General features: G+C 45.4%; 1 protein-coding gene across 1 annotated transcript in view; it reads right to left on the bottom strand.

Moving 5' to 3' along the window:
• LOC140394025 (uncharacterized) overlaps nt 1–26,123 on the bottom strand; it is a 654,493-nt gene that overhangs the window by 438,027 nt on the left and 190,343 nt on the right. The window contains exons 10-14 of the mRNA XM_072480809.1: nt 20,319–20,484; nt 17,292–17,474; nt 10,761–10,913; nt 2,530–2,674; nt 864–1,022 (exon numbers count right to left, since the gene is read on the bottom strand). Coding sequence (XP_072336910.1) covers nt 864–1,022; nt 2,530–2,674; nt 10,761–10,913; nt 17,292–17,474; nt 20,319–20,484 — 806 coding nt within the window. The remainder of the gene's footprint in view (nt 1–863; nt 1,023–2,529; nt 2,675–10,760; nt 10,914–17,291; nt 17,475–20,318; nt 20,485–26,123) is intronic.

Here is a 26,123-nt window from a genome sequence, read left to right as displayed (position 1 = left end):
ATAATGTTCAAATATTCCTCCCAAGAAATGTTTAATGCTCTAATTAGCCAGGAAGACATTTTTCTGGTTTAAAAAACTGCAACATTTAAAGATCTGTTTTTGTTGCCAAAGGGGTGAATTGTCCGCCTCTCCAGCCATGTGTCTCCCGGCGGTGCACTGTTGCCAGCAGCGGGATTCTCCATTCCCGCCGCTGGCCAATGGGATTTTCCATTGTAGCCACTCCACCCGCTGGGAAACTCACGGGCGGGATTGTGCTGCCTGCAGTACAGAGAATCCTACCGATGGAGAATTCATCCTTAATTTTGTGAACTCTACATGATAAAATGATATTTGAGTCGGGGTGTCAGAAGACCCAGGAATCCAGGAGGAGAAAGAGGCAGAAGTTCTGGCCTTTGCTTCCCTGGAAGCCTGGAGACAGATGCTATTAGCATGGAGGGACTCAAAGCCCCCGAAGTCGGAGACCTGGTTATCGGACATGGCTAGCTTTCTCTGTTTGGAGAAAATCAAGTTCGCCTTGAGAGGGTCACTGTTAGGGTTCACCCGGAGGTGGCAACCATTCGTTGACTTCTTTGCGGAAAATTAATCGTCAGCAGACGGTGGATGGGAGGGGGGGGGGGGGGGGGGGGGGGCAGGGAGTAGTTTAGATTAGAGTAGGGGGTCAATAAGGGTGGGAACTGTATGAAAGGTAAATGGCTTTTGCACTATGTTTATGGTTTCATGTATATTGTTTATTTTGTTGTTACTATACCAAAAATACCTCAATAAAATGTTTATTTTTTAAAAAATGATATTTGAGTCAGAATGAATGAAAATGCCATCAATAATTACCTAATGTACTTGTAACAAATACATGAGCATAGTACCTGACTGGAAGGTGGCATCCATATATGATGAGTATTTCCACTGTTCTAGCTCAAAGTCTTTGCTGATAATGTAATTGGGAAGAGCTTCCTTAATCTGCTGTTTGAGAGGGTCATTGGTTTCCATGAGCTGGGTCAGGTGGGACCATACAAATGAGCCCACTGCAAAGGCAAATTTAATTGTTAAATGATAAAGAACAATTCACATCTTAACACACTGTAGACAATAAAATTCTGAAATTCAATGAGAGAGTCTATTTAGGACAGGCTTGTTCCAGGATTCAGCTCGATCAGCATTCCTGAAAACAGGTTTGGCCGCTGAACTATTTCTAAATTTAAATGTTGACTCTAACAATGTTGAAATAAACGGTCAGGAAAATTAAATTCTGAAAATTTGTTCTGAATAGTAATTAACTGACTCTCCAGAAAATAAGTTTGAATTCAGTATATGGTGGATCATATTTTGCTAGATAAATGGAAATGAAATATATTACAAAGTGTTTCCATCTGCACATGACTCAGTCGCAACCTTCACTGTATTTTACCCACCAACTGAACCATAGGTCCGATGGTAACTTCCCACTGCTGAAAGTCAGATGAGGGGGACAGTTAAAGTAGAGGGGGAAATTTAACCAGTCTTTTCCAACTCTGGTCTGGCTGACAACTAAACTGCCAGCGGCAAGGGCACCTGACCCAAGAAAGTGAGGTCCGCTTTAAATCTGTAACTTCGGCTGCCATGACACCAGCAAGGCCTTTTTAACACAGTGAACAGTGGGAGAGATGGAGGGGCCACGTAGACCAAACCTGCCAAAAGCACCAGCCAGTGGCAGAAGAGACCCAAAGAGAACCTTGCAGCACCCTTGTCTTGGGCTCCCCATCCTCTCCCTCCCACTCTGATGGAACATGCACGAGGAACCGAATCTGCACATTCCAGGTGCTGGCCTCCTGTTAACATTAGCCCCGCTTCTGACCACCAGCCAATCTGTGATTCGCACAGGGATCAGGAGAGGGAGCGCCATCTTGCGTGTATAAGTAACGCTGGGTGGTGAGCTTTTCCTGGGCCTCGGCATGTTTCAGATCCCTTCCCCTGGTCCATCTCCCAGATCCTACCAGAGTTAGAAATTAGGGCCAACACCAATTCAAATGTGATCAAGTCAAAATGTCAGATTCAGTCTGGCCCTTTATAGTTAGAACCACCTTGTAACTTTTACAAAACTTTGAGGATTATAAACAAACTAGGATATAAATAATTTGTGTTTGCTGTTCACACATTAATTTGAAACACAAGGATTTGTAACTTTATGGTCAACAAATATTAATTTTTGCAATTAAAAATATTAATTCTGTCGAGAAGTTCGATGAGATTATTTGTAGAGAGATCCAAACACTTCAATGTAACAAACGTTGCCAGAAAAAATTACTATGAAATAAAACTGTTAAATTAAAAAATTAAAAGTAGGCAAGCTAATATAAGTGATGTTAGTACATTTACAAATATTACCAATTATTTTTAAAAAGAATTAACAATAAAAAAAGAATAGCAACAAATGCACTAGCAATTTGCACAAGCTATGGGGCAACTTTTTCTGGACCCGTCTCGTCAGTAAAGATTTAAAATGTGGCTATTTGGTGCTTTATTGCAAATTTTAAAATGCATCAACTTCCCAACCTTGACTGGATCTTTCATTCCGTAGAGTGAGTCCCACTGTTTCAAAGAGCTGAGCGCTGGGACATTTCATTAACATGTAGTAAGAAGCAATTCGGAGCTCTACATCTTCATCCGCGGTTTGATAGAGCTGAACTAACACAGTGCGCTAAAAATACAAACAGCATCACTGAGATGACAAGGAAACTTTAGAATTAAGGGATCACATCAGACAAAAGGAAACAAAACAGTCTACACAGAAACAGAACATTTACAGCACAGATGGAGGCTGTTCGGCCCATTATTGTATACGTGGTAACCGAGAAAGAGCTAACCAGTCTAATCCCTCCTTCCAGTTCTTCGTCTGTAGCAGCCCCCCCCCCCTCCCCCCCCCGCCTTCAGTTACAAAACTTCAAATATCCACATTTTCTTTTTAAAACTGCAGTCAGGGTTTCTGCCTCTACTAATTTATCAGTCACTAAAATTCCAGACCACTTCACACGGATGAATATGTTTACCCCAAACTCGTCTCGAATCCTGCTACCAACTACTTGAAATCTATGCCCCCTGGTTATTCACCTGCCTGCTTTGCTCCTTCCTATCCCCTCTATCTAGGTCACTCCAAGTCAGCTCACAATGTTTGGGTTTAGGTCCCCTTGCAGGGCTCAAGCACAAAACTGAAGGCTGACGTGCTGCACTTTCAGAGAATCCATCCTTCAGTAAAGATGATGCTGGGTGAATGAAAAAGATCCTGATGGCACTATTCCAAGAAGAATGGCGAAGTTAACCCCTGGCCAATATTTATCCCTCAATCGAAATCACAAAAACAGATCACCTGACCATGACCACATTGCTGCTGCTGGGATCTTGCTGTGCACAAATTGACATTACATTACAGCAGTGGCTTTACTTCAGAAATATTTAGTTGGCTACAAAATGCTTCTCGGCATCTGGCAGCAGTGAAAAGTGTTCTCTGAATGCAAGTCTTTCTTCCTTCAAGTTAAATCTCCCACCGCCTCTTCTGATCCAAAGAAAATGTCGCCAGCCTATCCAATCCTTCCTCATAGCATAAATTCTCCATTCTTGGCAACAACCTCATCAATCTTCTCCATATCCTCTCGAACGCAATCACATCCTTCCTGTACTGCAGTGACGAGAACTATTTCTAACATAACTTCCCTGCTCTGATACTCAGAGCCTCGATCAATACAGGAAAGTGACCCTTATTGTTTCGTAACCTTCTTATTGATCTATCCATCTGCTTTCAGGGGCATTCATATCAAGATTCCTCTATTCCTACACACTGCGCAGTGTCCTACCATTTATTGTGTATCCCCCAGTATAAGGATCCAAGCCAGTTGGTGAAGTATGAAAGAGGCAGAGATTTTGTCCTTGGTACTAGGTTTATTCACAGGATGCAACATTACAGAACTCTGCCCCTAACTACTAACCCAGTGTCCCAGCTGTGAGAATGTAGGAATTTCATTTATATTATATTATAGGTATTTGATGCAGTAAAGTTAAGAACCCGAGTGACTTCTGCAGTCATGTTTTTAAAGGCAATCCTAGATTTGAAAGGCAACTAAGATTTTGGGTACCAGGAGTGCAATTAAAGCATTGTTAAAAGTTTGGGCTTATTGAATGTTCATAGAATTCCTACAGTGCTGAAGGAGGCCATTCGGCCCATTGAGTCTGCACCGATCCATGTTCCACCCTATCCCTGCAATCCCATAACTTTCACATCCCTGGACACTAAGGGGCAATTTGGCATGGCTAATCCACCTACCCCATACACCCTTGGACTGTGGGAGGAAACCAGAGCACCCAGAGGAAACCCATGCAGACATAGGGAGTTGTACAAACTCCACACAACAGTCACCCAAGGCTGGTATTAACCCGGGTCCCTGGTGTTGTGAGGCTGCAGTGCTAACCACTGTACTACTGTGCTGCCCCATTAAGGGGATTCCCTGTCAAATTAATTAGATTTCACCTTGGTAAGATGATGTATGTATTAGGAGGAGGCATGGTATTTTGCAGAAAAGAAGTGTTAGTTATGAATTAGTTGGGGTTGTGAGCCGAAGTCAAACATCTCAGTTCAGTAAAAAGATATGACTGTAACTGGATTAGTAGTTTATTTGCAAGCAGTTCAGTAGAGTGTAATTAGAAGGTAAGCTGAAATGAACTGAAACAGCTTTTGAAGAAGAATAACCAGAGTTTCTGCATGGTTCTGACAGGATTCTGATCTTTTCTTCAAAGCTGTGTCCAAGGATCTCTCTTTCTTAAAGAACATCTCTATAAAGCAGGTATTCCTGAGAGCTAACTGTATGTACCAGTGGATTGAGAACTGAGATGTTTTTTTTTGTTGTTTGAGTGGGAATAAAGATGGCAGTTGAGGGTTACTGTATTCACTGAATTAATTAACATTGTTAAAGCCATAATTGTAAGCCATTTTCTGGTGTGATTTTAAAGATATTTTAATACTGTGTTTGCAATAAAGTTTGTTTTAATATACCATATATTTATTTATTTGTGGGATCACTCGTGGTTTCTAATAATAATCCTGATTGTCACAAGTAGGCTGACATTAACACTGCAATGAAGTTACTGTGAAAAACCCTTAGTCACCACATTCCGGCACCTGTTCAGGTACACAGAGGGAGAATTCAGAATATCTAATTTACCTAACAGCACGTCTTTCGGGACTTGTGGGAGGAAACCGGAGCACCCGGAGGAAACCCACGCAGACACGGGGAGAATGTGCAGACTCTGCACAGACAGTGACCTAAGCTGGGAATCGAACCTGGGACTCTGGCGCTGTGATGCAACAGTGCTATCCACTGTGCTTTTGTGCCGCCCAGTATCTGTACAATATCTAGCCACTGTTGGGCTCTGGTCTTGGATCATAATACAGCTGACTTGCTATATAAACAGCTTGTGAGGCATCACTTCACACCCAGCGTGGAGCAGGACAAGAGACAGGTTCCAAACCTACCTGAGGCTGAACATGAACTGAACCATTGTGTTGCCATTATTCTGAAGCAACTCGCCAAATGAGCTAACCAGCCTAGGGCACATTTTCTTTCTGAGCAACTTAATAAATAAACAAATCGAATTCAAGCAGTATTCCCTTAAAGGGATAGTGTAACAAAAGAGACATGTTTTTAAGGAACCTTATTGAATTAAATAAAAATGTTGTTCCCAGGGCTAATGAAACACTTCAGCTTCCGCAGTGCCCACTGGGTGCAGAAAGTCTCTCTTTATACTCTTTGAGTACATCAATCAACAAAATGGGCAAATTTATAAATCAATAAATAAATTAAAGTGATGGACCCTTAAAGGGCAGACTTGCTTTATATATGCTCTCAGTCTTTAATCCAACAGTGACTATCACCTCTGTGCTAACAACATAAACCTACCTTTAACTTCTCTTTGCCTTGTCTGTGCTCCCCAAATCTATTATCCCACAGTTCTCCAGATTGAATTCCATTTGCCACTTCCCTACTCACCGAACTAGACCATTGATATCTTCCTGCATTCTTTCTTCATCACAATCAACTACATGGCTAATTTTTGTGTTATCTCGAAACTTCTAATATTATCTTTTTAAAGGCTTTCTGGTCCTGAAAACATCCATCAACCATTACTCTTTGCTTCTTGCCACTGAATCAAGTTTCGATCCAACTTGTCACTTTCCCTCACATCGCGTGAGCGTTTAATTTTCTGACCAATCTCCCATCTGGGAAGTTGTCAGAAGTGTTGCTCATATCCCCTTGGACTACACCCAACATGTTACTCCCAAAGCATTCAATCAAATTGGTCATACAAAACATTTCTTAGCAAATCTCTGCTGGCTGTTCTTGAGTAGGCCATGCCTTTTTAAATGATGGATTATGCTGCCTCTCCATTTTTTCCAGTAATTTTCCCACCACTGTGCTTAGGCTGAATGATCAGTAATTACTTACTCTATCCATTTTTTTTTTTTCAAACAACAGTACAATGTTATTGAGGCCAGAAAGGACTGGAAAATCCTTTCCAGTCCTCTGACAAACATCAGAGTCTCCGTTATTTCTTCCCTTGCTTCCCTAGCAGCCTGGGGTACCTTAAATCCGGACCTGGTGACTTATCCACTTTCAAGGATCATTTTAATATTCTTTCCCTCAATATTTTATCCCATCCAATATTTCACACTTTCTCCCTTACTAGATTGTCTACTCCATCCCAGTTTTGTGGGGAACAGCTGCAAAGAACTATGTTCACATCTTTTACTTCCACACAAAGGCTTTTTGGTCTCATTAACCCTACACTTTCAGTTGTCCTTCATCGATTTACAAAAACATCTGTTTTTCTTGATGTTATTTGCCAATATTTTTTTCAAACCTATTCTTTCATTCCCGAATTTATTTTATAATTTAATCCCTGCACTTCCCATACTCCTCTAGGCTTTCTGCCTCATCCTTCTCGTTACCTTTTGGCATCCGTGGTTGGGGGCAGCGCATAGTGGGGTTTAGATTTGGGAGTCCCACCCTTTTTCTTTGTGGGAGCACATTTGGGCAGCATGGTGGCACAATGAGTTAGTACTGCTGCCTCACAGTGCTAGGGACCCGGGTTCAACGCTAACCTTGGGGGAACTATCTGTGTGGTGTTTGCATGTTCTTCCTGTGTCTGCGTGGGTTTCCTCCGGGTGCTCCACTTTCCTCCCACGGTCCAAAGATGTGCAGGTTTGGTGAATTGGCCATGCTAAATTGCCTCTTAGTGTCCAAAAAAGATTAGGTTGAGTTACTGGTTTATCGGGATAGGGTGAGGGTGTTGGCCTAGGTAGGTAGGATGCTCTTTCAAACAGTCGGTGCAGACTCGATGGGCTGAATAGCCTCCTGCACTGCAAGGTTTATATGATTTGTTCTGAATCCTTTCTATCTCCTCATTGAATGCCTCCCACAGCTCTGACACTGATTTACTTTCAAGTAGCTTGTTCAGTAAGTCCACTTTTGCCAAAAAATGTTTCAGTTTAGTAAGATTAGCCTTTTCCCCATTTAAAACTTTTAGCTTTTTTTATTCTTTCCCGAGATGTGGGTGTCGCTGGCTAGGCCAGCATTTGTTGCGCAACCCGAATTGTTCTTGAGAAGGTGATGATGAATTGCCTTCTTGAACCTCTACAGTCCATTTAGTGTAGGTGCACCCACAGTGTTGTTGGTAAGCGTTTTGAAGCAGCGACAGTGAAGGAACAGTGGTATAGTTCCGAGTCAGGGTGGTTTGTGGCTTGGAGGGGAACCTGAAGGAAGTAGTGTTTCCAAATGTCCCCAGCCCTTATCTTTCTAGGTGGTAGAGGTCGCGGGGTTTGGAAAGTGCTGTTGAAGAAGCCTTGGTGAGTTGCTGCAGTGCATCTTGCAGAAGGTACACACTGCTGCTACTCTGTGCATTGGTGGTGGACGGAGTTCATGTTTAGGTTGGTAGATAATCAAGTGAGCTGCTTTGTCCTTGATGTTCTCAAGTGGTGTTGGAGCTGCACTCATCCATGCAAGTGGGAAGTATTCCATCACACTTCTGACTGGTGCCTTGTAGGTGGTGGACAGGCTCTGGGGAATCTGGAGCTGAGTTTCTCCCGCAGGATTCCTAGACTCTGACTTGATTGTGTAGCTATATTTATATGGCTAGTCCAGTTCAGTTTCTAGTCAATGGTAACCCCCCCAGGATGTTGATAGTGGGGGATTCAGCGATGGCAATGCCATTGAATGACAAGGGGTGATGGGTTTGGGTCTCTCTTGCTGGAGATCATTATTGCCTGGCACTAGAGATTGTCACTTGGTCTACCTTTACCCTTCTCCATAATTAAACTAAATCTAATTTGAATATTGCAGAAAATACATTTTGTCAAAGCTTTTCATCTTGCACTCATCATGACAATCAGAAGAATATCAATGTCAGTGGAAACAACAACTTGGTACTGTATGCGAAGAGGGTATTTGGCAAGTGGTCTCTGTCTTCACCATGGAGAGTCCAGTTGCCAACCAATCAGCACTCTCTTCTCATACAGTCTAAATTGTTGTTCCCCTGACATTGGAATTCTTGTGATTGTCCTGACGAGTACAAGATGAAGAGCATCGACAAAATATTTCCTCAGCGATACCAAATTGAACTGAATTGGGATAATTACTACAAAAACATTCTTGCATTATTACTGCTTCCATCTGCCCAGATACATTCTCTAAAGCCAAGTTCAGAATTGTCCATTCTCATGGCTGGCCATGAAATTAAAAAGATTCTGAAGACATTTTTAAAACTCTGAATTTCCTATACCTTTTACACAAAATGTATCTCAGTTAATATTAGTGTAGTCGGAATCCCCGAATATATTTCCCACAGTTTCTGCACTTCTCTGCAATTTCCCTCAATATTTCCTCTTTATTTTCCTGCGGCTCAGGGGCATGGGGGTCGAGTGTATTGCCAGCAGTGTGACTGTTGCTACTTGTTATCCAGTTTAATACATATAGCTTAATTTGATGATCCTTATGCCATGTTATCCCTACTCATAGATATGATTATTTCTTTAAACAATATTGTAACCTTTTTTTAAAATCTCCCTTTCAATCCTGTCTGAAAAGTCTGGAACCAGGAGTGTTGAGCTAATATTCCTATCCTGCTTTAAGCTATGTTTCATTAACAGCTTTGACATTATCATTCCAAGTGTTCATCTGTGCCCTCAGCTCACCTGCTTTGTTAATGAGACTCACACATCAAAGTGTCCACTACCAATCACTGAAAACCCCTTTGTTGTCTATATTCTAGCCTTTGTTTGACTGATCTTTCACACTCACTTCATAATTTCCTGCCTAATAGTTCCAGCTGTGCTTCTCGCCCTGCTGAATTCACACTCAGGCATCCATCTCCCTACCACGATAGTTTAAACACTCCCAGACAGCACCAACACCCCGTGCAACTCCCCCCCCCCCCCCCCCCCCCCTTCCCCACGTCGATATGGATCCTAGCCCTATTGAGATGCAACTTGGCTATCCTGAATGGGTCCCACCATCCCCAAAGTCAGTCTTAAAGTTCCGGGAATCTAAAATCCTTCCTCTTGCACTCCCTGTCCAGTCAAGCATCCATCTGCTCTAACCTCCTAGTTCTGTGCTCATTCTGTGCTCATGGCATGGGGGAGGAATCCAGACATCATTAGCTTTGAGGTTCTGCTTTCTCATTTCTTTCCGAGATCACTAAAATCTAGCTGATCTCATCCCTCTTCCTACCCATGCCATTGGTAATGATATGGACCATGACCTCAAATAATTCACCCTGCCATCCCCCCCCTCCCCCCCCAACCAACTGAGGTTACTCTGCAACTATTCAGTGACATTCAGGGGCGGCACGGTGGCACAAAGTTAGCACTGCTGCCTCACCAGGGACCCAGATTTGATTCCGGCCTTGGGTGACTGTGTGGAGTTTGCATGTTCTCCCGTGTCTGCGTGGGTTTCCTCCAGGTGCTACAGCTTCCTCCCACTGCCCAAATATATGCAGGTTAGGTGGATTGGCCATGCTAAATTGCCCCTTCGTGTCCAAAGATGTGCAGGTTAGGTGGGGCTGCGAGGATGGTGGGGTTGCGGAGATGGGGTGGTTGAGTGGGTCTCGGTAGGGTCCTCTTTCTGAGGATCGGTGAATACTCGAATGGCCTCCTTCTGCACTGTAGGGGTTCTATGATTCTATCCTTGACCCTGGCACCAGTGAGGCAACACATCATCCTTGAATCAGGCCTGCGGCTGCAAAAGTGGCTCTAACCGTCTGACCTTTCATGTGCACTCTCTGTCCATCTGGGTCACTGATGCTGCTGTACGCCTGGCTCTGACTGCACTCCCCTTTACCTGTCTCCAAAAGTCAACATCAGGGAGTGAAATGCACCCAGGAAACGCCTGCACCACGTGCATAATCCTCCTTGTCTGTTTGGCAGTCACCCACTCCCTCCTGCACAAGAGGAGATCACCTCAAGAAACGTGCTCGAGCGTGTAAGCTCTCAAACTCTCCTGGAAGCAGCACAATGACGGCAGCGACTCCAGCTCTGAAACCGGTGCTCGAGCTGATTCGACCTGTGACACTTTCTGAACATGTTGTTGTCCAGGACACAGAGTTAGTAGATAGCCAGAACAGTTTAAGTAGTTGTTTCAACTCAGCTAAAATATTGTATACTTGTTGAATCAAAGTTCAACCAAGAATGACAAAAACCCTTGAAGACCAATAGAAACAGAATCAGTTGTGAAATGTGATCTTACATCAGCTTTACAGGGAATGCGCCTGAAAGCATCAATGGCAGCCAGTCGTACATCGAGCAGATTGGTTTTAGACTGTACGCATTTATTCAGTGTTGGAATCTGAGCACTAGCGGCAAGACCAGCGTTTCCAATTGCTTTCAGAGACATCAGCACCTGCAGATTATATATTTTTTAAAATACAAACTTTCGTTATTCACATCTTGTACTGATACAAATAAGAAGTGAACTTTAAGCAACATAATGGTATACATTACACCCTCATAGAAAATGTCTGGTTACTCAAGCTTGACCGGGTCAATGTGTTTCTGTCAGAATTGCTCATAAACAGTGCATCTCGGAAAGTTGGGCGCAGGATTTTCAAACCATTAATTAAGAGGTTGGAAAATCACAGGTGTCCAGATTTCTGCCCTGCACCTTCAGTGAGTCAGGCTCTCTCCAGACTAAAAGCTTGAAGTCATTACCTCTGCGGTGTTGCAGCAGCTAATCGGGAGATAATATACAGATTCCTACAACAGCACCATCTGGTGTTAAGATAACTGCTTACTTGCACCGAAATGTGTCTCTGACGCTCGCTCAATGAGAAAGCTGGGGGTGATCAACAAGCCAGGCAAAGGCTCTTCAAAGCTCTGCAGTTCTCACTAACAAGTTAAAGATCAGAAGTCGAATGTTTATCATTCGTGTATAACTGAAATCCAATTTCAGGAGAAACAACATTTGTCTTATAGGGTCAGAGGAGTTAGCACATTGATCTTTTACCTCCAGAACCCAGATTCAATCTACATAGATTGAAAGTATTTTCTGTGAATGATTATAGTCCCAAGTGAGTACAATGAGGTTCAGCCCAGTTTCTAGTAAGTGGAAGGACAAAACAAGCATTGTTCGAACAAATTAGCAATGAACGCAAGGAGGCGATGGGAAAAACTTCTTCATATTCATACTGGTGCAGTAGGACTGTTCTGAAGAGATTAAGGTTAAGGAGAGTAAAAGTGACCATAGACCCAGATGACCATAGGCTACTTTCCCCTTTGAGAGGGAGAACTGACTGGGTGCGGTTCAGCCAGTACAGGAATTGAACCCATGCTGTTCTATCATCATAGAATTTACAGTGCAGAAGGAGGCCATTCGGCCCATCGAGTCTGCACCGGCTCTTGGAAAGAGCACCCCACCCAAGGTCAACACCTCCACCCAACACTAAGGGCAATTTTGGACACTAAGGGCAATTTATCATGGCCAATCCACCTAACCTGCACATCTTTGGACTGTGGGAGGTAACCAGAACACCTGGAGGAAACCCACGCACACACGGGGAGGACGTGCAGACTCCGCACAGACAGTGACCCATGCCGGAATCGAACCTGGGACCCTGGAGAAAATGGCATAGTGGTTAGTACTGCTGCCTCTCAAAGCGCCAAGGAACCCAGGTTCAATTTCTGCCTTGGGTGACTGTCTGGGTGGAGATCACACGTTCTACCCGTGTCTGCGTGGGTTTCCTCTGGGTGCTCCGGTTTCCTCCCACAGTCCAAAGATGTGCAGGTTAGGTGGATTGGCCATGCTAGATTGCCCCTTGGTGTCCAAAGATGTGCAGGTTAGGTGGGGTTCTGGGATAACTGGGATAGGACGGGGAGTGGGCCTAGGTAGGGTGCTCTTTCAATAATAATATAATAATAATCTTTATTAGTGTCACAAGGTGGCTTACATTAACACGGCAATGAAGTTACTGTGAAAATCCCCTAGTCGCCACAGTCCGGCACTGAAGGAGAATTCAGAATGTCCAATTCAGCTAACAAGCACGTCATTCGGGACTTGTGGGAGGAAACTGGAGCACCCGGAGAAAACCCACGCAGTCACGGGGAGAACGTGCAGACTCAGCACAAACAGTGACCCAAGACGGGAATCGAAACCAGGTCCATGGCGCTGTGAAGCAACAGTGATAACCACTGTGTTACCATGCCATCCCAGAAAATACTTTCAGAGGGTCGGTGTGGACTCGATGGGCCAAATGACCTCCATATGCATTGTAGGAATTCTATGGTTCTAACCAGCTATCCAGCAACTGAGCTAAACCGGCCCCCGAACATTAAGGTAGAATTGTGGGGAAGAGTCAAAGGGAATCCTTGCAACATATCACACTGACATATTTATACTGCCTTTCATACAGAAACTCTCCAACTTCATATCCGATCATTCCAGAAAAGTTTTGCTGCACTGATGTGTTTTTTCAGAGTAATCTGAACTCAATCTATTAACTGAAAAATGATAGTGTAATTCCTTCAGATGTTTTTATCAAATAATTAATACAGAAGGGCTATGTAAGCACTCTCTTCCCATGGTCATATATCAATGCTGTGCTCATGCTTTTAGTTTAAGCAGTTTATATACTGTACTTTGTATTTCAAACATTTCATCCAGCTGTGTTATTTATTAAAGACATTTTTAATGGATGCCCAGTTAAGTTTAAACTCTTGTTCAAAAAGAATGTTCACAGTCAGTGGAAAAAAAAAGTAGATACAGGGGGCTGGATTCTCCGCCCCGCCACATTTCTATTTCACCCCGCCAGCGGTGTGCTCCGTTACGCCAGCCGGTCAATGGAGTTTCCCATTGTGGGGCCGTCCCTTGCCGTCGGAAAACCCCTGGGCTGCTGACATCCCGCCGGCAAAGAATCCAGCCCATGGTTTCACAGTTTCGGTCTCTCGGCTCAAGAACCTGAAGTAATTTACTCCTAACAAATTTAAAGAGTACATTTGCTAACAATCTCCCTTTTAGAAATAAAAGAGTGAATTTTGGTTAATATGATTGTGCTTTTTTAACTTCTAACAGAACCATAGGAACAGAATAATATTGCACAGAAGGAGGCCATTCAGCCCAGCTATCTATGCTGCTCAATTGAAGAGTAATCAAGTTAGTCCCACTCTGGATTCATTCTTTGCAATTTTGTTCTCCTTCAGGTATTTGTCAAATTCCCTTTCAAAGTTAAGTCTGCTCCTCCCAGTCCATCAGGCGCTACACTCAAAATTCTACCCACAGCCGAAGTAAAATTATATTTCCATATCGGATTCTTTTGTCAATCGCCTTATTTGTGTCCTCTGGTTATCGACCCTCCAGACATTGAACACACAGGGTGGGATTTTGCACCCTTCCCAGGAACAGGGTGGCAGGCGGGTGTGGGTGGGGGGGGAACGGGGTGCCTTGCCCATCCCCAAGCTGCCTCTGCTGGTGTTTTGCCAGTGGCAGAGGAAGCGGCAGGTTATCCCCCATCCCTGGAGGTCTTCCACTCACAAAATATTTCCTACAAAGGAGGAACAGTGCTGTTCAATTCCGACCTTGGGTGACTGTGTGGAGTTTGCACTTTCTCCCAGTGCCTGTGTGGGTTTCCTCCGGGTGCTCCGGTTTCCTCCCACAGTCCAAAGAGGTGCAGATTAGGTGGATTGGCCATGCTAAATTGCCCCTTAGTGTCCAAAGGTTTGGTGGGGTTACGGGGATAGGGTGGAGGCGTGGGCTTAGGTAGGGTACTCTTTCACGGGCCGATGGGCCGAATGGCCTCCTTCAGCACTGTAAATTCTATGATTCTATGAAATCCTTCCAAAGACGGGTCCAATTCTAACCCAGCAGAAGAGATTGGGGGAGAAAATGTGTCCTGATGCCAGAACACCAGCAGGAATTATGGGAACCGTCCTAATGTAAACAGCGCTAGAATGGTTTGATTGTTTTAGTGAAATCAGAAAATACCTTCGCTAGTCTTCACGTTAACATTCTTCCATTTGCTTGAAGATGAGACAGTAGGTTTGATAAATTTATATCTGCTTAGTAAACATTAGTCTTTAGAAATGTACTTGGTCCGCAAATCTGAAATATAAAGTTGAATTTGGAAGTGGTCTACAGGACAAAAAATGGATGTGAAATTCAAGATGGGGGAGATCACAAGCCTCCTGGACCCTGACAACACTTATGAATCCATATTGTTATGAAATTTATAATAATAATCTTTATTAGTGTCAGAAGTAGGCTTACATTAACACCGCAATTAAGTTACTGTGAACATCCCCTAGTCGCCACACTCCGGCGCCTGTTCGGGGAGGCCGGAACTGGAATTGAACCCGCGCTGCTGGCATTGTTCTGCATTACAAGCCAGCTCTTCAGCCCACTGTGCTAAACCAGCCCCTGTGCCACCCTCTTAATTGTGAGAGTGGATGTTGGGGACATCAACTCATGACACACCTTGGAGCTTTGCATATGTGCTGATCTACATTTGTCCATTCTTTGGCCCCAGTGCACCGGATCTAGATGGAAAATGGTACAAAAATGCTGGGTCAGGTGACTGAGAGTGGAGATCCATAGAAAGCTGGTGTCCTGGACAGGGAGCAATCCAGAAGGTCAGTGGGGACAGGGAGAGATCCCAAAGGGCAGAGGTGATAGAAGTGATCCCAAAGTAGACAGGGAGGGGAGAGATCCCAAAGGAGACAGGGAGAGATCCCAAAGGAGACATGGGGGGCGATTCTCCAAAATGGAGACTAAGTGTTTGCGCCGTCGTGAATGCCGTCACGTTTCACGATGGCGCGAAACGGGCACGGGGATGACCGATTCGGTCCCCCAAAGGGGGCCAGCACGGTGCTGGAGCGGTTCACGCCGCTCCAGCCTCCCCTCCCGGTGCCAAATGGGCGCCGCGCCAACCCGCACATGCGCGGGGGACTTTGTCAGCGCGCCTGCCCCTACGCAACAATGCGTGGGGGTTCAGGGGCCGGCCGCGCAACAAAGCCAGTGATTTGAATCAAACCTGGTAGACTTTAACCTGGGTGTTGTAAGATTTCTTACTGTGCCCAAAGGAGATATGTAGAGATCCCAAAGGAGACAGGGACAGACCCCAAAGATAATGGGGAGAGATCCCAAAGGGCAGAGGGGACAAGAAGAGATACTAAACGAGATAGGGTGATATCCCAAAGGGGACAGGAAAAGATCCCAAAGGGGACCGGGAGAACTCCCAAGATTCCCAGAGAGGGGACAGGGACAGGAAAGGTTCAGTTAAAAAAAAAGAGGAACAAGAGTACAGGCTCTGAACAGGAAAAGGGCTTTGGGGAGCAGACTTTAAGTAAAGATGGCAACCGAAGATTGGTGCAACTGTGCTGCGGGCTGTTGGACACAGACACACCTTTGGAGCAGTAATGTACAATCTGCATGGTTGAAGATCTGAAGTTGTGCCTGCAATTTAGCGCTTGAGTGCAGAATTAGGAATCCAGGGGAACGGATGGGCCATTGTTGATGCCATCCGAGTTGGAGTATCTCTGGAGAGAATTTCCAGGATCGATCTTCGAAGGTAAAGATTGGAATCCCTCGTGAGAGTAATTGAATTTCAGTGAGATTGGTTGACTCACACTATTTACTGACATCTGGGTGGGTTGTTGAGAAATTCATGGACTCTGGTTTGGTCACATCTACCATTTATTATGTAGTGTGATGTGTTCAACCATAGTTGCCTTGTTAATTCACATGTACCTGATACTTACCCTGAACGTTAGAATGTTTTATCTTTGTGACCTGGTAAAGTAAAGTTTATTTTTGTTTGTTCCAAACCTCTGGAATCCTTTGACGTTCTTCACTGAGCAGTGTCTTGAAACTCAAACTTTGTTTATTTTAAACAAAGCGTTATTCATATAATCTCACAGTGCAGAAGGGGGCCATTCGTCCCATCGGGTCTGCACTGACCCTTCGAATGAACACTCTACCTATGCCCACTCCCTCCTAACCCCATCTAACCTGCACATCCCTTTAAGGAGCAATTTTTGTCATGGCCAATCCACCTAACCTGCACATCTTTGGACTGTGGGAGGAAACCGAAGCACCCGGAGGAAACCCACACACACACGGGGAGAATGTGAAATCGCCAGTCATCCAAGGGCGGAATCGGACCCGGGTCCCTGGCCTGTGAGGCAGCAGTGCTGACCGCTATGCCACCGTGCCGCCCTTAATAGTTCTCAGCCAGATCTTACCAACAACTTGGATGCCAGCTAATGATTGTAACAATTGAAAGACTAGAAACACAATGATCTGATATGTTTTCTGCTGGTGGGTGATGAGTCGTTTCAAAGATATGTGGATGTTAAACCAATGAGAGAGAATGATTGAATGATGTGTTAGTATTCTACTACTTGATTTAATTTTGATTTAGGTTTAACAGTTTTATATCAATTTTAGCATGATGCTCACCTTTTATCTTATTGTGTTGAAATTAGTTCCCTTTATTTCATCTTTCTTGACTATAGGAAGTGGAATTTGGCCTAGGAGAGCCAGCATATAAAAGATGGATCAAATGGCCTCCTTCTGTGGTGTAACCAATGATCCTATCTGCTTATAAAATGCAGTTCCTTCACATGATTGTCATAGAAAGTAGCCGCTGAGTAAAATATTAGATTCTATTCTCTACAAACGTACTTTAAACATTAAAACAAATGAGAATTACAAATGGGAGCATAGGGGTGAAGACACAGCATTATAAAATATGACAGGCTTGTAGCTGTACAGTATGACCTGTATTCATACCTTCTCCTTTTCGGCAGGATCTCGTGCTCTGCACTTTCCTTGGACGTAACCTTCCAGAATCTTCATGATCTCCTGAACCTCGGGTATTACTTGACATCTATCGTTCTTTGAACAGAAGTTATGAACCAGCGAAGAAACTCCTAGAAAAGCCTGTGCTCGTGTGTCTGGTGATTTTAACAGGGCCTGTGAATTAAATTCAGAATCAGATTTACAAGAGCGGGCACTTGCCAGTAATCAAAGGGACAGAGTAACACGGTCGTTGTTACAATTTTCTCTCCCGCTCTCCCTCACATCTGTGAACAAAATTGATTCTGCATCTTACTGTCAATAATGCCAATACTACACTCGCTTTGTAACTAATTAATATGTGAGGCTTTCAAACTTGCTCTCAAATGACCTGCGTACTCCCCCCTCCCCCCATTATAATCATCAATACCTTTATATTCGACCTCTGACACTGTTCTTTTACAAATACCTGAGGAAGGAGTGGTGCTCCGAAAGCTAGTGATTCAAAACAAACCTGTTGGACTTTAACCTGGTGCTGTAAGACTTCTTACTGTGCTCATCCCAGTCCAACGCCGACATCTCCACATCACTTTTACAACTACAACTAAGGTGCCTCAATAACATCACAACTTCCTAACAAGTAAGAGAAATGAATGGAATAAAAAGTAATTTGTGGATTAGCAAGAGACAAAATGATCATGACAGACCAATGAATGTTATAAAAACCCAGGTGGTTCATTAATGTCCATTGCACAAGGGATGTGTCGTTCCCCCCCCTTCCCCATTACCTGGTCTGGCCTATGTATCGAGTCTGTCCACATTATGTGATTGGTTCTTGAGACTGGATTTCAACTGCCAAAGCAGGTAGCTCAAATCAGGAGATGTTTGCCATGAAGGGATGGAGGCAGAATCGATTCGAGACCACTAAACCCGAACGCAGATCGGTGGCAGCCACAAGGGAAGGTAAACGCCAATGTGTGCTGGTTAGAAGGCCTGCCTCAGCTCTCTGGAACTTTGTCCCCGCTATTCTAAAAACTGTTGGGTCCTATATCCCTCACACTCGCTCTGACGCATCCCTCCATCCCCACACCCTACCAACTCCTCAAACTTTTTCCATGTCCTCCAGGCCCTCTCCATGCCGACTAATGCCCTCATCAAACTCCCTGATGTCACCTCATAGCCACCATGCCACCTCCATCACCAACCTCCCAGTATTCACTACTGGAAAATCTCAGGAAAAACAGAGCAGAAAAATATACTTCTAACAATCTAATACAGCTCAGTAAATCCATTCAAAGAATTTAAATCCCCTCAAGCGGTAAACAAACTTCTATTCAGCAACCACAACAATGACAGTTTTTTAAAACTGTCATGAAAATGTGAACTCAAACCCCCCTCCCCTGCAGAGATGAATGTTTTTGGAGCATTTGAAACTCAGACAAACATTCATAATAGTCTCAACAGTAGTATTGACCCTTGGGAAATATCAGCAATGAACTCCACTGAAACTGCAGCAATAGATGCTTTTCTAAGAAAAAAACAGATCGCCTGTGAATCAAGCAGCCCCTTGGGGTGTTTTGTTTGAATTCTGGCTAACAGCTGCAGACATATTTTTCCCATTTATAAAGGGCTAATGATTTAAATAACTTCTGGTCATAACAAACAGGCCTTAAGTCATACCCTTCTAGAGATCATGGGCTGGATTTTCCGTTTGGGAGACTATGTCCCCACGCTGGCATGAAAATGATAGTGTTTTACGCCAGGAAAACTGGCGCAAAATGGCCACTGCTATGCCGTTTTGCTGAGGGCTAGCAGGGAGGCAGCGTAGAGCTCCCAGCTTTAGCTGCCGATACAGCCCTGAGCATTCCCGGGTGCCTGGCCGCATGTGCACACGGCGGCGGCCTGCAGAGGCCGCGCCACGCTCCATGGCAGACTCGGCCCCCGGACCGCAAAAATAGTGCCCCCCATCGGCCGCCCGCGCGCCCCGGACTGCCCGCCCACAGTGCCCCCAGCCCGGAATGAAGCTCCCCCTGCCCGCGGATCGGTCCTCACCTGACAGTGGCGGCGCCGGGCTGAGTCCGCAGCCGCCACGCTAAGTGCACGACGGGTGAGACCATGAGAGTCCCACGCCTTCAGGAACTTGGCCGGTCGGGGACGGAGCATCGCGTGGCGGGCCTCAGGCAATAGCCTGAGGCCGTGGATACGTGGCGTGACGTTCTCCTAGAGTATGTCGCTTTTCAGGGGTGGAGCATCACAAAAACAGCGCTGCTCCCGATATTGGCATCATTAGGGATTGTCCGCCCCTCGCCGAACATCCAGCCCCGTGTCTAATTTGTTTTCTCAAGTTTTTCACCAAATTTTTCTATTCTTACGAATATTTTCCTTGTCCATAATAATTGAAAAGTTAGAATATATAGAATCCCTACAATGCAGAAAGAGGCCATTTGACCCATTGTGATTGCACCGATGCTTCGTAAGAGCACTCTACCCATATCCACTCCCTCGTCTGCAGCGCCCTATCCCTGTAACCCCATAACCTAACCTGCACATCTTTGGACTGTGCGAGGAAACAGGAGCACCCGAGGAAACCCACGCAGACACGGGGAGAACGTGCAAACTCCACATAGTCACTGAAGGTGGGAATTGAACCCGGGTCCCTGGCACTGTGAGGCAGCAGTGCTAACCACTGGGCTAATGTTGAATATATCTGAGTTAGCTGCCCAACCTCTATTATTCCTTAATAAGCTGATGGTTTGCTTAATACTAGAAGATTTTATGCAGTTTCTAATGATTTAATTCAGAGTTTAACTTTATAATCTTCAATTTCTTTCCCAACCAGCTATTTAATTCTGTGTTAAACAGCAAACGATGAATTGCTTTTTCTTTTCAAAGCAATGTTAGAGACGTATATCCCCGTTTGTGCACCGGTAGTTATTTTTTCTGATTCCGGTAACCTCAAAATATAATGATAAAAATCTAAATCATTTAACGACTTAACTAAATAAAAGGGAAATTTCTCACAGTAACTGCGGCGACCATTGGTGCTGTAGGTTCTCGAATCAAAGCCAAGGACCACAGAAAAACATCCACTCGATCTTTATCCAGCTCTTGAGACAAAATGATTTCTGTTAGGAAATGGATGCATGCTTCAGTTTCACACGCTGGTAACAGATCTGCCAGAGGCTGCCTGACAAAGAAAAAAGCATAATATCGGTGAATCAGACATTTCTCCCCTTCGTGGGTTTCATTCAGAAAAAATTTGGAAAGTTTGAAACAACAGGCCATGTGACCACTATCAAGGTCAAAATTTGTGATCGACAAATTAATATTGGTCAATAATAATATCACACTGTATTCCTGGCTAAGGTGACCTAAATTTAAACCTTTCTTCAATGCTTGAACCAGTTGCTTAAGATTGCACACTAGGTGATATACCTTCAATTCACCGAGAGGCAGGGAGAGCGAGTGAACATTAGGCTTTATTAGTCATGAACTTGCCTAGCCAGAGTCGGTTGTACAGATGAATGCCCACAGGCGGCCGGTCTATATATATGGCCCTGGTGAGGGCGGAGCCAGAGGCGGAGCCTACCGGGGTTACAGTACAGTACCTGGAAGCAGCTCGTATTACCACTTCCAGGTCATAGGTTACAGTATCATGCATGCATTAGGTGAATACATTCACCCCCTGTTAAAAAATCAAGTCCAGCGGGGTGACGTGGGGTCTATCTGGAGGCCGGATCGTTCTCTTCGACCTCCTCAGCTCTGGCGGTGCGCGGGCACGGTTGTTGCAGGTGGTGACTCCAGGGGCGTTGTGTCTGGAGCTTGAGGTACGCCTCGAAGCATCAAAGCCAATGTTCGAATATCTCCTTGGCTTCGGACGCGCGGGCGTCGAGTTCGAGCCTGTCTGGCTTTAGAGCGGCTTCCATAGTGCTGCCTATGACTAATAAATTGATATACCTTCAACTCACCGAGAGGCAGTGAGAGCAAGTAAACATTAGGCTTTATTAGTCATGAACTTGCCTAGCCAGAGTCAGTTGTACAGATGAATGCCGCCCACAGGCGGCCGGTCGATATATGGCCCCGATGAGGGTGGAGCCAGAGGCGGAGCGCACCGGGGTTACAGTACAGTACCTGGAAGCAGCTCGTATTACCACTTCCAGGTCATAGGTCATGGGTTACAGTATCATGCATGCATTAGGTGAATACATTCACCACACTGGGGTAGATCTCACTGTAGTTTCAACCTGACTGTTCTCAACCCATGTCTCTTCTCACAATAGCACAGCTAGTGTTAGTGTCCCCGGGTGTGGAACACTGCCTATCAAATTCAGCTATCACCACAGTAGACCAAAATATACATCGGCGGCACAGTGGTTAGCACTGCTGTCTCTCAGCACCAGGGACCCGAGATCGATTCCAGCCTTGGGTGACTGTGCGAAGTTTGCACATTCTCCACCTGTCTGCGTGGGTTTCATCCCGATGATCCAGTTTCCTCCCACAGTCCAAAGAATGTGCAGGTTAGGTGGGTTTGTGGAGATAGGGTGGGGGAATGGGCCTAGGTAGGATGTTCTTTCAGAGGGTCGATGCAGACTCAATGGACCAAATGGCCTCCTCCTGCGCTGTAGGAATTCTATGGTTCAAATACAAGGAAGCGTTTCCAAGGAACAAGCAGCTTGCAAAGATTGCGACTGGTGTAAAGTTCATGAATAAACTGTAGCCACCTGGGTTGGCCACTTCCCGACTTAAAATGGAGAACCGCAAAGGCTGAAGGGAAATTCAGCCAACACAGCAAATACAGAAATAAAGACTAGCAAACACAGAAATCATGTGAATTGAAACCTGTAAGAAACCAGACAGCACTGAAACCAGCAGCCATCTGCATAGTAATGAGCAATTCCAAGGCACAATTGAAATAGTTAAGGTGAATAAAGCCAAGCCAGACTCCTCGGCGCCAGCAGGAGCCAAGACAAAGGAAGGCCAACGGACATTTAGGGACCGCCCAGCGATCAGGGATATTGGAGAAATTGATCCAAGTGATCGGAACGCAGTCCAATCACTTGGAACCAGGTACGGGGTCCGCCCCGAAGGGCGGGAAGCCCCTGGGGACTATAAAGTAAAGCCCCCAAGTTCAAATCGTCCTTCTTTGGCAGGGTCACTCAGCAACTTGAATCAACCTGTGAGAGTGACCTGTCCAAGCTGCCGCATCAACCAAGTAAGTCTCCAGTCAACGCTCGCTACGAGATAGGCGCTCCTAGCTACCAGTCCATACCAGCTTTTGAATCCTGCAGACTCAGGACCTGAACGAAAGGCCATTTGTTCCCCTGACCTGGTGGGCCAATTCCGAAGCTAAGTATAGGCCTTTTAGTGATAGAAATAGTCTAGAAAGTAGAATTTATGCATGATTTACTGTGTATAATAAATGTGCTTTTATTTGAATCTTACTAATTGGTGTGTTGAGTTATTGATCATTACTTGAACTTGAACATCGTGGCGGTATCATAAAGATACCTGGCGACTCTAGAGCAAAGGTTAAACAAACAGAGCAAATTACGAATTAAGAGCCAACCAAAAGTTAGCAACATATTACTGGCGACATCCTGACTGGACCCGACTTAGAAGTGGCTTAACCACTCCGGGAGAACCCAAAAATTTGAATTAGAAATCCAATTGGGAACAGAAACAGTCACAAGTGTTCAAGCAGTTCTGATCAATCCTCATAATTCGGAAGCGTGTTAATGCATGCGTAACTAACTGGGCTATAAGGTAAAACTGATAGATTTTTGTTGCGAAAAACTGTCGGGAGTTTGTATTCTCGAAAATAGCGAAAGCCGTACCCGTAATTACAGCACCGCCTTGGTACCCCTCGTTCCAAATTTTAAGAGAGGAAAGATGGCAATGCAGGCAATGCAACGCCTCTTGAACCCTGAAGAATTTGTGATCGCAGCGACCAGCAGTAGAGTAGGTCAGTGTCCCGTTTGGGAAGAGGAAATCAGGAAATATCTCAAAGGGAAAGGAAGGCCCCTTTGGAGTGAATTCTGTTACACTGAGGAAACAGGTCCCGGGAGTACAGGACATACTTGGTGGGAGAACCTGTCAGAGATTCATAAGAAAGGTTTGGGAAAAGCTCGCAAGCCAATGGCAATCGTGTCCTGTTTGGCACAATTGCGAGGCACAGAGGAGGTCGTTCGGATGCTCCGTAAAGAGATAGAAGGAGTACATCGAATGAGCAAGGTCGATGTAAGTGAGGTTGCGATAGAGGACGTAGAGTTGAGGAGGAAGTTAACAGCAAAGGACAGAGAGGTGGATGATGCCAAGTGGGCACACCAGTCTTGTCTGGCGCACCCAAGCAGCTTCCAGACACAGTGCAAAGAGGCCCATCAGGACACGCAACGTGCAGTCCTGGTAAGAGAGGAAACAGATAGAGGCATTGCAAAGGCTGTCTAGCGACCTGGAAGCAGCATTAAGAGTGCTCCATGCTGCCACCACGGAGCACAGACAAAGCTCATTAGATCACGCAAAGTGCTGGAAGCAGATTGCAGAACTGCAGTCTTTGCTTTCAGTTCAGAATGGATTCCAGAGCACCTTTGGATCCCAGTTAGATACAGAAGATGGCCCGGATTGGGAAGAATTAAATGAGACCGCGCATAGATATGTTCAGGGAACATGTGCGCAAGGAAAGCCCCAGAAGAGAAAAGCGCCCCAACCCCCCACATCAGATAGTTCAGGCACCAATGAATCCAGAAACCACCCACCGCACAGTCACATCGGACGGAGATACAGAATTTCTTTATACCACCCCCTTAACCGTGACCCAATTACGGGACGCGTGCGAGAAAATCACACCGTTCCTCCCCACCTCAGACCCCCACCACTTCTTTGCTAGAGTAAAGCAGCAGGTGACCATGTACGGCCTGGATGAGCGTGAGCACGTGAAGCTCACAGTTTTGAGTTTAGACCCTTCGGTCGTAGCAGCCCTTCCCGACCCACAGAATGTAGGAGGAGGCACCCTTGCAGAAATGCACGCAGCGATCCTAGACGCGATCGGCTACAACAGAGGTGACCCCGTAGAAGGCCTGAATAAGTGCCGGCAGGAAAAGACAGAACACCCCACAGCGTTTGCTGGACACCTGTGGATTCATTTCACAGCAGTTTTCAGTAATTTAGAACGTGCCCATTTGTCCCAAGACAGTATGGCCAAATGGACCCGCACCCTCATCTCCCATGCCACAGAGGCAGGACAAAAAGCCTGTACGAATTATGACCCCTCAGAGGAAGCCCACAATGAGAAATGGGTTTTAAAAAGATTGTCCTGCACCTGGGAGCAGTCTGTACAAATCAAAGCCGCAGTTAGGAAATCCGAGGAACAGCAGGCAGAAGCAGACATCCAAGCGGTGAAAACGCACCAGACCCCCGCATGGGTGAATGAGGGAAAGAACAGCCCCCCACAAAAGTCACAGGAGTGTTACAACTGTGGACAGTTAGGACACTTTGCACGAGAATGCAATGCCCCACGAAAGCCACAGAGAGCCCAGCAGGCAGGCACTCTGAATAAGAATAGGACAGAGCCCATACATAGTGTGAGCACCCGTTCAAATCAGACAGACCCGAACGGAATGGACTGACGGTGTTCGGGGTCCCCCAGTTGGGTCTGCGACACCCTTTGGGATAGGTCCGGCCGACCAGTAGTTGCAGCAAAGATACGGGGACAGCCCATCGTATTTCTCTGGGACACACCACACCACACCACAATCAATTCCTCCACCATATTTCAGAAAGACACGTGGCCCACTACAGCCACCATCACCCTCAGCGGTTTCACAGGCCACTCACAGCAGGGACACATCACAGCCCCTGTACCCATTCAGATTGGCAATATAACGACAAAATACCCCATAGTTTTAGTCGATCTACCCCACACAACAGAACACATTTTGGGAATTGACTTTATGAACTCCCACCACCTTTCATTTGATCCAGTAAACCAATGTGTTTGGAAAATGGCAAAATCCGCAAAGCTCACAATAGGTGAATACGCAAACAAGATTAGCGCAGTCGGCGATTTTTGGTTTGACCCAACCACGATTAGCACAGACAAGCAGGTTAGGGCAGTTCTGCAGAAGCACAGGACAGCATTCGCAACCCACAAACATGACTGTGGCCGGATGACTGGTTCCGTTCAAATCACAGGACCTGAACCTAGACCCCAAAAGCAATACGGATTTCCCCAAGAGGCAGAGGGAGAAATCGCAAAAGTTATCGACAGCTTATTAGAGCAGGCCATACTCAGATCAGTAGCCTCCACTAATAATGCCCCGATTTGGCCAGTGAGAAAGCCCGATGGATCATGGCGACTGACCATCGATTACCGGGAACTCAACAAAGTCACCCCCGCAGCAGCCCCCACGGTAGCCACAAGTCCCGAGACCATGCTCAAACAGGGACTCAACTTACGATATTTTACGGTTTTGGGAATCAGTAATGGATTCTGGTCCATTCCATTGGCAAAAGCGTGCCAGTACAAATTTGCCTTCACTTTTAAAAATCAGCAGTACACGTGGACATGCCTTCCACAAGGATTCCACAACTCCCCCTCCATTTTCCACCGACAGCTGGCAAATGGATTATCGAAATTTTCTCGCCCCAAATGTCTGGTCCAGTATGTGGACAGCCTATTACTGCAGACAGACACCAAGGCAGAGCACATCTAGATTCTGGCCGAACTCCTGGAACTCCTACAGAAAATTGGTTGCAAAGTAACCCCAAAAAGGCCCACATTTTGGAAAACAAAGTGATATATTTGGGTATGATTATCACACACGGTAAACG

The sequence above is a fragment of the Scyliorhinus torazame genome, chromosome 17 (genome assembly GCF_047496885.1).
Source record: "Scyliorhinus torazame isolate Kashiwa2021f chromosome 17, sScyTor2.1, whole genome shotgun sequence".
Taxonomy (NCBI): Eukaryota; Metazoa; Chordata; class Chondrichthyes; order Carcharhiniformes; family Scyliorhinidae; genus Scyliorhinus; species Scyliorhinus torazame.
The sequence above is the reverse complement of the archived record's forward strand: the minus strand, read 5'-3'. Positions and strand labels throughout refer to the sequence as shown.